The sequence below is a fragment of the Stenella coeruleoalba genome, assembly GCF_951394435.1.
Source record: "Stenella coeruleoalba genome assembly, chromosome: 2".
NCBI lineage: Eukaryota > Metazoa > Chordata > Mammalia > Artiodactyla > Delphinidae > Stenella > Stenella coeruleoalba.
The window spans coordinates 133341785-133357560 of NC_137147.1; the positions used below are offsets into that span (position 1 = coordinate 133341785).

The 15776-nt window shown below is 50.6% G+C and overlaps 1 protein-coding gene across 8 annotated transcripts in view; it reads right to left on the reverse strand.

The window, feature by feature from the left end:
* Positions 1-15776, reverse strand: part of PPCDC (phosphopantothenoylcysteine decarboxylase) — a 57921-nt gene that overhangs the window by 33345 nt on the left and 8800 nt on the right. Inside the window, exons 3-6 of one of the 8 annotated variants that reach the window (XM_079912456.1) lie at positions 6511-6606; positions 5499-5627; positions 1693-1861; positions 459-1177 (exon numbers count right to left, since the gene is read on the reverse strand). The exons of 3 other annotated variants lie outside the window; for them this stretch is intronic. In XM_079912456.1, the coding sequence (XP_079768582.1) occupies positions 1155-1177; positions 1693-1861; positions 5499-5627; positions 6511-6606 (417 nt within the window). In that variant the 3' untranslated portion in view covers positions 459-1154. Of the gene's footprint in view, positions 1-458; positions 1303-1692; positions 1862-5498; positions 5628-5914; positions 5954-6510; positions 6607-6657; positions 6873-15776 lie in introns of those variants that run through there. 4 more of the 8 variants (XM_079912458.1, XM_079912455.1, XM_079912457.1 and 1 more) reach the window with 4 other exon arrangements.

Consider the following 15776-nt stretch of genomic DNA (forward strand, 5'->3'; position numbering starts at 1 on the left):
AGCTCTAAACAGTCAAACAAGCCCCAATCCACAGCAGCCATCAAACAGCAGTAGGTCAAAGGCAGGGTAGCGGAGGGTTTCTAGGGCAGAACATGTGTCTCTCTGGAGTCTACTTCCCCCATCCATGTGTGCCACTGTTGGGGCAGGGGGAGGTACAGACACCGAGGTCCCCATCTCAGGCACAGAAAAGCTGATGAGGACGACACCAGGAAGCAAGGGGTCTGCGTTCCAGGTCAGGTTCCAACCCTGCTGGCTGTGTGCCTGTCACTTGTATAAAGTGCATGTCAGCTTAGGGTCGGGGATTTTATTTTTCCCAAAATGAGACAGTCTATTTCAGTAAACGTTAGAAAAGCTCACTGGCATGAATACATATCTAGCTTTAACTTCCATTTTATTTGACATTTACTATGTGAGAGGTAGTAGGGTAGGCATTTTGCATACATTATCTCATTTAATCCTCTCAACAACTCCACGAGGAAAGTGAGGGTCAGAAAGGCTGAGCCCTGAGCCCTAGTCCCACTGCTAGTATGCGGCAGAGCTGGATTTGAACTAGGGACTGTCTGGCTTCTGAACCCTTTGCCCTTACCTGCCATATGATATAGGAACTAAGGACAGTCAGTCAGTTGCCAGCCTAGACCCTTCCCCGGCCCCGGATCTCTAAGACCACAGAGAGGCTCTAAAGGAAGGACAGAGTCTCCCAGAGAGTCACTTTTCTTTATTCTCAGTACCCCCAATCTCACAGCACGGTCTGTGGGAAATCTCAGGGCCTTGCCACCTCGCAGTCTTCCTTGCACCCCACCAAGAAGCTGAAGCTCCAAAGGTCTGGGGATCTCCCGCTGTGGCTCTTTCTAAAAGCAGTTCCTGGGCACAATGTTGGATGAAGGTTTCTCGGTCATTCCCAAGTCCCCTTCCCAGAGCACAGGAACAATACAGCAGCTTGCTCCCCTGGCTTGCTGTGCCCATCCCAGGAAAAGGTGGGGAGGAACTCCAGAAAGCAGGTGTCTCTTGGTTGAAAGAAGTTGGGACCTGGGCCTTTGGTCTAGTTTAACCTGGGGCAGGTCACGCTCCTGGGGAGGCTCCCGAGCAGGCCCAGGCCAGACCACTACTCAGCAAATGCAGAAGTCTTCACCATATTTTGCCATAGTCCACCTTCTTCACCAACTTGGCCTGAAAACACCTGAGTTCAGAGGGACATGCGTGACAGAAATCCCCGGGTTCAATTCTGCTGGAAGCCACCGTGCTGGGAGAGGACTTCTTTCACTTTGTCCACAATGGTGCCCACCTCAGCCATGGCCCCCAGACCTAGGGAGCAGAGTTCGGCTATGACCCTGCAGACTGAAGCAGGGGACCATCCCCCACCCACCCTCACCCACTGCTCCCCGAGTGTCCCACCCAGAGCCCAGTGCCTGAGAAGGCCAGGACCAGGCCTGAGCCAGACCCAGCAAGTCCCTTCTGAGACGCCCCCAGGACAGGCCCCAGGAATAGTTACAGCAGCCATCTTGAACTGTATGGGCTGCATGCCAGGGAGGATACCAGGCAGTTTACCTAACAACTCTGAGAGACAGGAATTACCATTTCCATTTCCCAGATGAGAAAGCTGAGCTGGAGGTCACAACAGGCTGGGATCTGAAGCTGAGCCCTGCCGCGGCCCCAGGCTGTGGGAATGAGCTGTGAGCCTGGCCAGACACCCACCTTGGTCTCCACAGACCAGCTTCTTGGCCACACAGGGGATCTCGACATAGCCGAAGGCCTTGAGCTGGCCCACCTGCTGCTCAGTGATGGGGTGCTCCCACATGGCGGTGTTCATCGCCGGGCAGAAGAGCAGGGGCTTGCTGCGGTCCCAGGCCCGGATGACACAGGTCTGTGAAGAAGGTAGGGGGTGCCTGCTGCTCTGCCTGCCACCCCTCCCCGGCCTTCCCGAATTCTACCCTCTGCTTCTGGGCCACAGCCAGCTGAGGACTTAGGATGACTGGGAGCCACTGTCTGAAGGGAGCTGTCTCATACTTTGAGGTTGGGGCTGTGTCTCCTGGTCCCTCTCACCTCCCCATAGGCTCTGTCACAGGACCCTACACACAGGAGGTGCTCTACCAATGCTAGCAATGGCCTAGCCACCTCCAAGCAGACCTCCCTTGCTGTGCAGAAAGGGCTCCCTCTGCCCAAGCCTCTGTCTTCCTCACAGTCAGCCACACCTCACAGACTGAAGCAACCCTGGGAAGCAGGGGGCAGGCCTGCGGTTCCCACAAAGCTAAGGACCACACTGCCCAGCAGGTGGGCTCATCTATCCTGACACTAGCTCTACTTGAGGCCAACTAAAGCTTGGCCATGAAAACAACATCTTCCACATGACAAAACCCTCTCCCACGTGTTATCTCATGAACCCTCACTGTGACCCTGTAAAGAAGTTGCTGTCCCATTTCACAGAGGGGAAGCTGTACTTCCCAGAGGTGAGCCATTACCCAAGGACACACCAGACGATGATCCAGGGCAAGGCTTTGCACACCGCGCATGCCATCCTCCACTGCATTGTGCAACCTCACTACCTCCTGATGTCCAGGCCATCCCACCAAGTCACATACCAGAGCAGCTACGAAAGGGACAGACCAGCTCACAGAGTCTTTAGCGCTGTGAGCTTTGCAATCACGTGGACCTGGGTTCAAATCTTGCTGTGCTATCTGCTGTTACTAGCCATGAGAACTTGAACAAGTTCTTTTATGCCGGGAGTATCAGCTTCCTCTCTGCAAAAGCCCTCTCACTGGGTGGTCTTGAGGGCAGAGGGTGAGAATACTTATAAAGCTCTTTGCACAAGGCCTGGCACAAAGTACAGGCTCCAGAAATAGTAGCTCCTGTTATTATTACAGGCATAGGCTCCCTGGGCCAGGGGCTGCCTCAGGGAGAAATAAGCTCTGGGGCCCGCAGGAGTGTGCTCCCCTGGGCTCTGACTGTTTCAGGCGCCTCCGCCTAGGCTGTGGGCCCCTCAGGGAGACAGCGGCTGGCACACCCCTTCCCTGAAGTGGAGCCTGTCTGCAAAAAGAGGGGGAGTCCAGAGAACAATGCCACGAAGAGGCCAGGGAAAATGCCTGCCCTCCTCAGTGCCCCTGCCCTCTCCTGGGGACAGGAAGGAAGTTGGTCAGCACACAGCCTCAGGATCTGGGGGCTTGCGTCATCCCAGACACAGCGTTTGTTTCCCACCAAGTCCTCACAATGAGGCAACCTGGCTATGAGTGGACAGTTTCAGTCCACACTTCCTCTTGGCCCTGTGCCACCTGCTGCTTCTGCAGAAGTCATGAGCATACCTAGAAGAGTCCCTTGACTGCGTGTGGGGCAGGTGTTGGCAGGGCTGGGGTTCTCAATGACCTCTAAGGGAAGCACAGCAACTGGAGCAGAAACTCAACATCTCCATGCCCCACACCTCTCTAGCTTTTCCCACCTCATCTCAAAACTCAGCGCTTCCTGGACAAACCACAGCTCCTCCAAACCTTCCAGCACAAGAGGGCCGGAAGGAGGCATCAGTTCCCACGGTCACTTCTGTTTGGCCCATGTTGTGTGCAGCACCTCAGGCTCTGCCCCTGGGAATCCGCTTGGGTGGAGAGAAGGCTTGGATCCGGGTCAGGAGACCAGCTGCCAGCTATACTGGTGACCCAGGGAAGTCACCTCCTCTTTCTGGATCTGCTTGGTTATTTAGCACAAAAAAGGGCTAGAGCCTGAGTGGGCCAGAGGGCAGACAGAGATGCACATCACCCAGGCCAAGGGCCCTGAGACTGGGAACACAGGTTCATACCTAGCGCACTGCTCTAATGGCACCCCAAGTTCTGGACACTGGAAAGGGAGACGATCTGAAGGAGGGAGGAAGCAGGGCAAGCTTCTTTTGGGGAATATAAGGACAAAACATCTTTTGAGAGAGCACAGAGCCACAGACCATGATGACAGCAGTGTAAGATTTGCAGTTCTTTGAAATACTTGCACCTTCAAGGGAAACCTTTGAGGCAAAGGGCCTCAGGGCTGGTCCTGGGAACATATTCCACTGCTCAGCCAACTCAGTAAGAGGGAACCCCAAAGATTTCAGGGAGTGGTGGCAGCATTGAAGAAAAGAGGGAAGCAGAACTTTCAGGAGTAAGGAAGGAGCCCTCAGAGAATCGGCCCAGGCCAGGGCTTAGCTCCTAGAGGTCGGCGTGCTTTGCCACATCAGCTGGCTACTGACCGACCAGTGGGAAGCCTGGAGATCTGGTGAGATGGTGCTGGTTACACACAATGCTGACGCACTTAGATGAAAGTGGCCAGGAGCCTGACCTGCTCCACCATCCTGTCAGCCAGGCACTAGCCCCACCAGGAAGCCTTCTTGATAACACTGCTCCTAGGCCTGCCCTCCTCTGCACTCCCCCACCCCTGCACCTGCCACACAATCTGTGTGCTGCTCTTCTTCTGATCACCTGAGCTCTATTCCAAATGATGCTTAAATCACTAGCAGCTTCTTCGAGAAGTACCTTAAGCACCAATCAACAAGCATATGAGGAGACTAACCTCCTATCTAACCCCCAAAACCTTGACCCAGCTTCGTTAGTCACTTCATTTACTTTGGCTGTTAGCCAAAGTAAAATGACTGATTGCCTCATACATACAATAAGCATTTCCTGAATGCCTACTACATGCCCAGTACTGTGCAAGGTGGTGACGCCATTGTCAAAGGACTGACTGTACCACACACCAGAGCATACTCTAAAAACCCTCTCCTTCCAGACTGTCAGCTCCCTGTGTCCTCTGTGTCCCTCCACACAGGGCCTGACACATGGCAAGTTAAAGCTCAATGGATGAGGGAAGAGGGATGATAAGGGAGAGGGAGGGGGACCACACCCAGTCTTCCCAGGATGATCATGTAAACAAAGGCTCTTTAAGGACAACAGCTCCCTGGAGGTCCCCCAGGCCTAAGACAATCCCCACTCTGTACAGCTGGACTTCTCTTCCTCTCCTCCACCTTGGGCCTCTCGTCCTTTCTCCTTTCTTCCCCTTTAAGCTTTCCATAATATACAGGAAAACCACATCTCAGCTTTGTGGCTAAAGCTACAGGAGAGATAAGTGTGCCTGAGAGATCCATGCAGAAGTAAACGCTCTTATCCCGATTACCCATGTGGATATCCAGGTCCTGGTGGGAAGGCAGAGCTAAGGTGGGCAGGCAACGGGGCTGGGCAGGGAGACCAGCAGAAGAGCATGTTGAGGGCAGCCCATGAACTATGGACAAAGAAAGAGCAGCTGAGCATCGGGGGGCAGGTGAGAGGTGGACACCCTCAGAGGGCACCCGCAAGTCGAGTCAACCCATCAGAACCAGGCCTTCTACCCACTTGCTGGAGCACAGGTGAGGCCAGGTGGAGGGTTGTCCAGGGGACTGTGTTCCAAGCAAACAGGCCCACCATAAAGGGATTCCAAGGTGAGAACAGAAGCAGTCTGCAGCTCAGCAAACTGGGAGTGAGGCCCAGGGAGGGAGGAGGGCCCAGGGAGTCACTCACAAGCAAGTTGTCACAGATGCCACTGGCCACCTTTCCCAGCGTGTTGGCATCGAGAGGAGATACCAGCATGAGGTCTGCCCACCTCCGCAGGTCAATGTGGAGAACTGGGTCGGATCGGCACTTCCACATCTGGCAGAGGGAAGGAAGTGGGGTCACCGGGCCGGCCATTCTCTCAGTGTGGAGGGAGGAGCGGCAGGTGGGGTGAGGGCCAACACAGACCAGGTACACTAAGTCAGGAACCCAAGGGAGACCACCTGAGAGACCCCCGCCCAAGTTCACTGCCACCCCTCTTGCAGCTAAGCTGGTGAACATTGGCTACGGAGCCAACAGCCTGAGAGAAACCAGCCCTGAGGAAACAAACGCCCCTTGTCTCTCTGAGCTATTCCCTTTATGGTTTGGTTTTCAAGAGAACTGACATCTGGCAGGGAACTCCTGGCCTGTCTGCTTGAGGCGGATGCTTGGGTTGTCCAAGCCAGTGGAAAGGCTCTGGGCGGTGAGAAATGGAGGGGGCGGGGTGGGGAAGACGGGCCAGCCAGAAATGTTCTAGGCTGAGAATGTTTAAAAATGCCTGGCAGGGCACCCCTGTGAGGCCCACACTCGATGTCTAGTGAATCGGCCAGTGCCCGCCCCTCTGCAGGAGAGCAAAAGCAGAGCCCGGCAGCCGTGGGAAGTGAGGCACTCTCCACAGCCCCGACGCTGGGAGCCGCGTGGACAAGGGTGGTGGGAACAGAGCTCCTCTGTGGTTTCATCAGCCCAGATAAATACAAGGACACTCAACCTCAGGCACAGGGCCAAAGCTGAGGTCTGCCTGAGGTGGGAGGAGACTGTGGGCCTCCTGCAGGCCAGAGCTAGACAGATGTTTTCCTCATTGCCTCTGCCCAGAGAGCCCTGACCGCTGACTTGAGCCTGGCCTGTCTGCTCCAGCCACCAGAACCATTGGCTGCAGGGAGGATGGTCCTGTCCGATTGGTACAAACACGATGGAACTCAGCCCTGGGGCCCCCAGCACTGACCTCCCATTCATCAGCGTCGCTGTAGAGGGTGACAGGAACATCCTGGGGACTGTAGAAATGTTTGGCTCTCTCAGTTGTGACCACTGCTACTTCCAGCTGTCACCAAGAAAAAGTGGAGTGGGGGTGGAGAAAGAAAGAGAAACTTACCAGAGCCACCGGCCTGGAGGCCACACGGGGCCAGGCCAGCAAGAGCTTTCCTCACAGCCTGGCTGTGCAGAGGACTTCTCCCTCCGAGGCAGCGAGCCCCATGTTTGCATAGCTACTTCCGCTGTCACCCGAAGGTCAGGCCTCACCAGGTGCAGCCGTTTCACTTCCCTATCTGAGGCGCTGCCGAGGAATGAATCACCAACTGCCCAGCGTATATAAAGCTGCAGGCTCCTGCCGCTCAGGCAGAGACAGACAGGAAGGGAAATTAGGGCAAGAAGGCCACGCAGGCCATGGCAGGCAGGAGGGGCCACACCAAGGAGGCTCACAGGTCCTGAGCTCTGGGCCACACCACAGATCTGCCCTCTGCAGGCAAGGCACTGGGGAGCTGGGGTCCTGCATGTGGTGTCTGCAGCCATGGCCCAGAGAGAAAGCAGGCAGAGTCCCTTGCCGTACTTCTAGGAACAAGGCTTCGTGGGCTCTGGCTGCAGACAGGCTCCAGGAAAAGCAAATCTGTGTGCCCTACACTCATGGGGCAAGAGTGATATTTACCTTCACACTACTCATTTAGCAGATAAATTAATAACGCAAACAAGAGGGATGGTTAAGGTGCTTAACAGACAGAAATAGCACATGATAGGGTGAACAGCACTAGACCAGTTCCCATTACTTGTAAAACGAGATGTCAGACTAACAAGCATGCAGATTAAAGGGGCCCAGAAGAGGTGGCTGGGAGGGGAGGGGTGTAGGAAATCACATCTTTGGGGGACATTTATCCAGGAGGGAAAAAAGTCAAGGGTGACAAGGACAGAATCATCAACTAACCAGAGCAAGGGTCATGGGTGGCAGTGTCTGGGCTAGATGTGCTCTTTGGCCTGCATGGGGTTACAAACTTTTTTTTTTTTTTTTGCTGTGCCAGGCAACATGTGGTACCTTAGTTCCCCAATCAGGGATCGAACCTGCGCCCCCTGCAGTGGAAGCACGGAGTCTTAGCCACTGGACCACAAGGCAAGCCCCGGGTTATAAACATTTTTAAGCCAAAATATACAAAATATACAAATATTTTTTGTATATTTTGTATACAAAATATACAAATATACACACAGAAAATCCAATTTCCTGGCTCCTTTTAAAAAACTGAGTGGGACTTCCCTGGTGGCGCAGTGGTTGGGAATCTGCCTGCCAATGCAGGGGACATGGGTTCAAGCCCTGGTCCAGGAAGATCCCACATGCCGCAGAGCAACTAAGCCTGTGAGCCACAACTACTGAGCCTGTGCTCTAGAGCCCGTGAGCCACAACTACTGAGCCTAAGAGCCACAACTACTGAAGCCAGCGCACCTAGAGCCCATGCTCCGCAACAGGAGAAGCTACCGCAATGAGAAGCCTGCTCACCGCACCAGAGAAGGCCCACGCACAGCAATGAAGACCCGACTCAACCAAAAATAAGTAAAATAAGTAAATTTATAAAAAAACAAAACAAAACTGAGTGCTCTGGCACTGCTGGACCCACATTCCTGCTTGAGAATGACTTGGTGGGACTTGGTGGGGCTGCCTCTTTGGATGGGCTGTGCCCATGCCATTTCAACCTAGTCCCTGCCCCTCCCTGTAATCTCACCAAGGCTCCCTCTCCTCATTTGTTTCCTGCCTTTTGTGGGTTGTCAGACACTGTTCTGCACAGTACCTAGGAGTAAAGCTGGAACCAGGGAGTAGAAATCTCAGAGAGGCAGACTGCAGAAGAACTTCAAAAGGTCTGGTGCTCCCAGCTCTGCTGAAGAGCTCTCAGATTTGTCCATTCTCCCACTCACTCCCTCTTGGAACTTACCATCCCCCAAACTTGTACAAAACCCGAGGGACCTCTTTAATGGTCATTTAAACCAAACTCCTGCTGAGCCGGGGAGTCCCTTCTAGGATAGCCCTGAATGAGCCTGGTCCAGTTCTAAGCAAGATGGCAAATGAACAGGGCTGCTGTCCCTCCATGGAACCCAGCCCTGAAGATGTCACAGGACCAGCACAGGGAGAGCAGTGAAAGGCAGGATGGTGCTGAGACTCTTAAGACACAAGACAGTAATGACGTAAGGTGTGGGGCATAGTAAGTTAGAACTAACCACAAGAAGAATATATAACTTTCGAACCAGCAGAAGAAAATTCAATCTACACAATAAAGGATAGGGAAAGGAAAAAAAAAAAAAGCAGAGAGAACACATGATAAGCGGAAAGCATTAAATAAGATGGAAGAAGTCCTAATAGAATAGCAATTATAGTAATTATATAATTGGCTAAACTCCCTGATCAAAATTCAGACTCTCATACTGGATGTTTTAAAATCCATCAATCACATCAAAATGTGTCTGAAAAGACACATTTAAGACAAAAAGATATATAAAGCTTAAATAAAAGAATAAACTTTCAGTTAAATAAAGTGGATTAAACTCTACTCCCTCTCAAAAGCCCACTGAAATAAAAGTAAAGTGATTTTTTTAAAGGTATGAATCACCAGAACAAAGAGAAGAGGACAAAAACATAAACAAAAACCCAGCAGTTAAGATATATCAACACATAAGATATGGAAGTGGAAGGAAGCATTAACAGATCAGATTAGATCAGACAGGATCAGATTTTTTTTTTTTTAATGAACATTCCGGGAACAAAAAGGAACTCTTGGAAATTAAAATTATAAATAGTCAAATAAAAAATTCAATATAAGTTTAGAAGAAATTTTCCAAAAAGTAGAAGAGAAAGATAAAGAGATGGATAATACTATTAAAAAAGATGAGGTGGTCCAATGGTTAAGACTCCACGATTCCACTGAAGGGGGCAAAGGTTTGATCCCTGGTTGGGGAACTAAGATCCCACATGCCGCATGGCACAGCCCCAAAAAAAAAAAAAAAAAAAAAAAGATGAGATCAGAAGACCAACTCAAGAGGTCCAAAATCTGACTAATAATGAGTTCCTGAAAGGGAGAACAGAAAAATAGAGGGGTGAAAATTACAAAAGAAATAAAATGAAATTTCCCCAAACTGAAGAACTCAGAGGTAGGAGCCATCTCTTCTGCCTACAGAGCTCTGAGAAGGTGGCAACCTGTTAGGCTCAGGGAACCTGAAGTCTCATGTCCCTGGCATCCACTGAGTGTAAATCAATGGAACCTGAGCCCACATCAGCTCTCCTGGAAGCCACATCCTCCTACTGAAGTATATGGGGTTTGCAATCAGCAAAACCTCACAAGTTCTTTTCACCCATGTTGCTACTAAACCACAAGCCTCAAACTGTACTTGCGTTGTTACTTTCCCAAACGTAGCCCCTCACATTTCCCTGGTGAATTCCACCTTTCCAGAGTTGGCCCAGTGTTTGCTCAGTCTATGTAAAGAGCTCCAAAAATTTCAATCCTGTTCCTCCTGGCCTGTTGTCAGCCAGTACCACCATCAGTAGCCCCAAGACACAAATCCAAATGATGAAAAGGACAAGGTCAAGAGCAGAGCCCTTCACCAAGGTTCACAGGTTGGGGGGCTGGGGTGGGAAAGAATCAAGAATGCACCCTTTCCAAGTAGGATCTTTCCCTGATTATAAACATGCTGATAACATTACCAGGTGGTCCAGGGGGATGTCCTAAGATTCCATCAAAGCCCTCACCAAATCCAAAAATACTCTAATATCCAAAATAAAATAAAATAAAATTGATATGGCTTTTCCCCAGCGAGCCCAATCAAACTCCAGTAACAACCATTTTCTAAGTGCTTTTCTAAGGGCTCACAAGCTTTTTCTAATTTGTGGAGCCTACCTCTTCCGCCTTTTTGATAAATGGACATTAGTCATCTCCAGCCTCTAGCCCCTCTGCTGTTTCCCACACATCCTGTAGGTCACCAACCACAACCTCAGCACCCCAGGACAGAACTTGCCAAGTTCAGGAGATGAATCACCCAACTTGGGTTCAAGTCTCTTCTGCCACCATTGGTCCTTTTTCAAACTCAAAAGAAAAAAAAGGAAGCCAAGTGGACTCAAGAGTCCCTGCCATTTCTTTCTGTCCCCCCACTAATGTTATACCATTGGCCTCCAGGACCAGGCATTGTTCCATTGCTCTTTTTCTAAATACAGGTAAGAGCCCTCTTGGTCGTTCTGAGTTTCACTGCAGGCTTCAGCTCACTCTGGTGACCTCTGGACCATATTCTACCTTTATCTTTGGTTATATGTCCTCCTTTCCATTTAACTGCTTTCCAGTCTCCTTCAACAGACGGCTTCCCAGGTAGCCATATCAGTTTCTGGTCACTGCCTTCTTTTCCTTAAGAGGACTACTTTCTTTCATTTCTAAGAGCTTCCTGACCATCCTGAACAATTTGCCACTTAAGATCACCCCAGTTCATCCTCTCTCTATTCTGAAATTTGGAAAGCTGCTTCCTGAAGATCGAGTTCCCCTACTCTTCCCAACTCCCAAACGGCCTGCCAGTTCTCAAAGTGAGGATTGTGCCTAGGGCCAGCCTTCAGAAACATTCCCAGTTTGGTGATGGCCCTGTTCAGGGGCTCCCTCCTCCCTCTCAGCTCTACCTTTTCCTTCCCTCTGCATGCCCCTCACAGTCTCCCCCTGGCTCCTGGGGAATTCCAACCAGGGGTCCAAGTAGGCCTCCCACCCTGGTCCATAGCTGCAGCTTGAGATCTTCCCCTTAAGATCTTCCCCTGGTCTCTCAATCTATCCGTCTCTGGCTACCCTCCCAGGTTACACTGTCATTGTTAGGGAGCTTCTTGGGGTCAATGTCTTTCCTAAAGAGTGATGTGAAGAGTATGTAATAAGCCCATCCTTCCCAATGTCCCTCCCTTGACCCCTATCAAGCAGCCACCTCTCCTTGGCAGTGACCCTGACCCCGGTGTTGTCTGGCAGGCCCAGGCCAGTTTTTCTGGTTTTAGAAGTATGTCACTTGATCTGATTCTTCAGTCCTGTGGGCTTTGTTCTTTCATTTTCATTCACTCTGTAAAAAGGTCCTGGGAGCCAAGAGCTAGGCCCTGGGTTGGCACACATTAAAAAAAAGAAGGCATGTTGTGTTACCTTCTGAGATACTAAATAACTTGGACTAGTCACTCATTCACCCTGACCTTTCCCTCAGCAAATGCTAAGGAGTCTTGGCAGAGCAGAAAACTCCTGAGGACAGGAACCCTCCTTGGCTTTCTCTTACACCCTCCTGGGTCATCGTAGAAGCGGGGCTGGACATTAAAACAATCTCTCACACACATCAGAGTTCCTGAAAGGCAGCTCTGTGCTTGGCCCCCTGGCGAGACCCTGGCCAACAGTTTTTATGTCTTAATATTTTTAACCTGAACTTCTGTGTGATGTGACCAAGGCTTGGCCAGACCCTATTACATAAGCTGCCTGCATTTTGCTTAGCATTTATAGAGATTTCTTCCTGAAACCAGTTGGCAAGTCTGGTGTTCCTTTCTCTGTTGAAAATACATCAGCAATCCCATCTGGGGCTCCTGGGGAGTCAGGGAGGGGAAATGGAAAACAGAATTTGGGGCAATATTTCCATTTTTACTTTTAGGCCCCTGGTCTGGCCCAGGCTGCTTCTGGGGCAGATATCAAAGGGATCTGTGGAGAAGCACTTTCACAGCCACAGGATGAGATAAATCCCATGGCTTGAATGTCCACCACCAACCTCATCTCTGGCCTCTATCCATTACAACCATGAGCCAGTAGCATCCTCTCCTCAAGTATGACAACCAAATGACATTGTCCAGTGTTCCCTAGGAGGCAAAACTGCCCCAGTTGAGAACCGCTACTCTACAGAATCATCCAATAGAACTCTCTGCAGTGAAGGAAACATGTCACACCTGTGCTGTCCAGTATGGCAGCCTCTAGCCACATGTTGCTATTGAGCACTTGAGGTGTGGTTGGTGTGACAAAGGAACTGAACTTTTGGTTTTATTTAATTTTAATAATTTAAATTTAAATTTGAATGTGGCTAGTGGCTACCGTGTTAGATAGCACAGCTCTGGCATATACAAGGAAAGAAGAGCCCCAGCTGGAACCCCCAGCTCAGTGGCTAGAAAAGAGCAGGTGTTTCTAGTAGGGCATGTGATGATGGCTCCACAGGAGACTGATGAGGACTCTAAAGAGGAAACACCGGCTATGACTTAACCCGGCACAAGGCAAGGAACCCAGAGTTTTAGTGGCTTAGTCCTCTGGGCTGACACACACAGCAGAAGACCCCGACATTGGGCCTCCCAGTGTTGACACTGGTAGTGCCTGGGGCCTGGGGGCCAGCCAAGAAGCTGGCAAGACTCTGAGCATGGGGGTGGTGGGCATACTCTAGAAAAAAGGACTCTGGGTGCCGTCAGCACATGGAGTTGGGGTGGGGGGAAGCTGTGGAGGAGATGGCCTCATTAACAAATCCCTGAGGGAGTTCCGGTTGGCTGAGTGGGTGTCCCAATGGCTCACAATGATGTCTCCACTTGACAAACATTTACTGAGCCTACTACACACATGGGAGCCAGAGCTGGTAAGGGCTCAGTGTGTCTAACAAGTGGGTGGGGTATACATGACCCCTGACTATAAAGCAAGACAGACCAGGCAGGAGTCCACAACTGCCTGGGGCTTCTCAGCCTCATGGCCATGTTTAGGTGGAGTAGAGAATGCCCATAATCTGAGCTCAAGTCCACTTGCTGATGGTAGTCAGGAAACTGGCCTTGAGCCCCAGTTCCGCCAGCCCACTGGCTGGGGGAATCTCTGGCAAATTCTTCCTCTCTGGCCTGGTTTCTCCTCCGGAGCCATGAGCCATCTGGACCACAGGGCCTCCAGGGGCCCCTCCAGCTCGCTGCACCTCCCAGCCCTACTGTGACCCTTGTCCTTTCCCAGCAGGCTCTGCCGTTCTGTCCTCTGCCTCCAAACCGGCCTCCTGGGGGAGCTGGTATTCTAGTCGCATGGCCCATCCTGCCATTCAAGCAGGGCATAGCTGCTAATCCCTCCCCAACTAGAGAAATTTCTAAAGAATGAAACTAGAGAAGCAGACTGCAGAGGCTCTCCATAGGGACGCTATTCTGGAGTAGCAGGGAAGGACCCTGGGTGCAAGAGCCCTTGGCCCAGGGCTGGCTGCCTCCAACCAGTGGCCTGCAGAGGTCACTCCCTGGGGGAGCAAGCCAGGGAAGGATGGGGCTAGCCAATCCAGCGCAGGTCCAGAAAAATGCCTCAGAGTGCTACTGCTGAGTAGATTAGTTTCCACAGCAGGAACACAGAGCAGGCAGGTGGCCCCTGCCTGGAAAGAAAGAAAAACCTCAAATCAGGCCATGTTTCTCCTGCTCTCCTTTCCTCAATGAGCATTATTAAACAAACAAAAAAAAAAAGCATAAAATTACAAAGAACATTCCATGATATCCCTACTAAAAGCCCCACTGACTTTAAAAAATAAAATAAAATAAAATAAGGGGACCTCCCTGGTGGCGCAGTGGTTAAGAATCCACCTGCCAGTGAAGGCGACATGGTCCGGGAAGATCCCACATGCCACAGAGCAACTAGGCCCGTGTGCCACAACTACTGAAGCCCATGCACCTAGAGCCCGTGCTCCACAACAAGAGAAGCCACCGCAGTGAGAAGCCTACACACCGCAACGAAGAGTAGCCCTCGCTCGCCACAACTAGAGAAAGCCCATGCACAGCAACGAAGACCCAACGCAGCCAAAATTAAATAAATAAATTTATTTAAAAATAAATAAAAAATTAAAAAATGAAACAAAATAAGTACATAGAGAGGTTAGAAAATCAAAACTGAACAGAATGACACAAAATGCAAATCTCCCTTCCTGCCCCCATCTCTCCACAAGGGTAACCACCTCCAGGGGGAGGACCACAGGCAGTAACTTTGATACGTGAACACACAAAAGGAATCATACTATATGCCAGCAGTTGGCAAACCTTTTCTATAAAGGGCCAGATACTATTTTAGGCTTTGTCACAACTACTCTACTCTATAGTAGCAAGACTGTAGCCATAGGCAATACTTAAATGAATGGGTATGGATGTGTTCCAATAAAATGTTACAGACACTGAAACCTGAATTTTATATAATTTTATATGGCACAAAATAATCTTCTTTTGATTTTTTTCAACCATTTAAAAATGTAGATAGTTTACATATGTATGGTTCGTAGGCCATACAAAAACAGACAACAAGAATTTGGCCTGTGGGCCACACTTTACTAACTTCAGCACCTTGCTCATTTCACTTATATCTTGAGGACTGTCCCATATCAGCACACAAGATCCACCCATTCTTCTGAACTGCTGCCTCCGAATCCATCAAGAGGCTGAACCACAACTGCACCACAGCTCTATTGTTGGATATTTTGTTTGTTTCAGTTTTCTTTTAAAATTATAAACAGTGCTAAAATGAACATGCTTGTACATTTGGTGAACTTTTGTACCCTATAGCGGCGGTCCCCAACCTTTTTTGGCACCAGGGACTGGTTTCATGGAAGACAATTTTTCCACGGGGCGGGGGGGGCGGGGGGATGGCTCAGGCAGTAATTCGAGCGATGGGGAGAGGCAGGCAGATGAAGCTCCGCTCAGTCGCCCGCCGCTCACCTCCTGCTGTGCGGCCCGGTTCCTAACAGGCCGCAGACCAGTATCGGTCCGTGGCCCCGGAGTTGGGGACTCCTGCCCTATAGGGTTCAATCCTATGGGTGAAGCAAGGGCTGTGACCATTTTTGCTTTCTCTAGATATTGCCACAACAGTCCTCCGGAAAAGCAGAATTTACTTCATTCTGCATACGAGCAGGGCCCTCTACCTGCACCCTTAACAGTCCTGAATGTCCTCACAGGCATTCTGGAAACAGCCTTTTCTAAGGCCAAGGCCTGCCAACTCCCTGGGTGGGAGATTTTTTCCACTTTTAGAAATCCTCTTCTGGCTCTCAGTCCTGCTGACACCTACCCAGCAAAAGCTAGAGAGGTGTTCTGTTTTCTCCTCCATAGTGAGGAGGGTACCAACCAAAGGGCAGAAACTGACTAAGCTAACTGCTCAGACGTAAGTGCCACTCAATTACATGACGATCACAGAACTGCAAAACAGCCACAGCTCCTACACCCTAGGACCTTCTCTCAGGCTGCCTTTGGTCCTAGTGCTTTTTGTCCTCACATCTAGAATCTTCTAC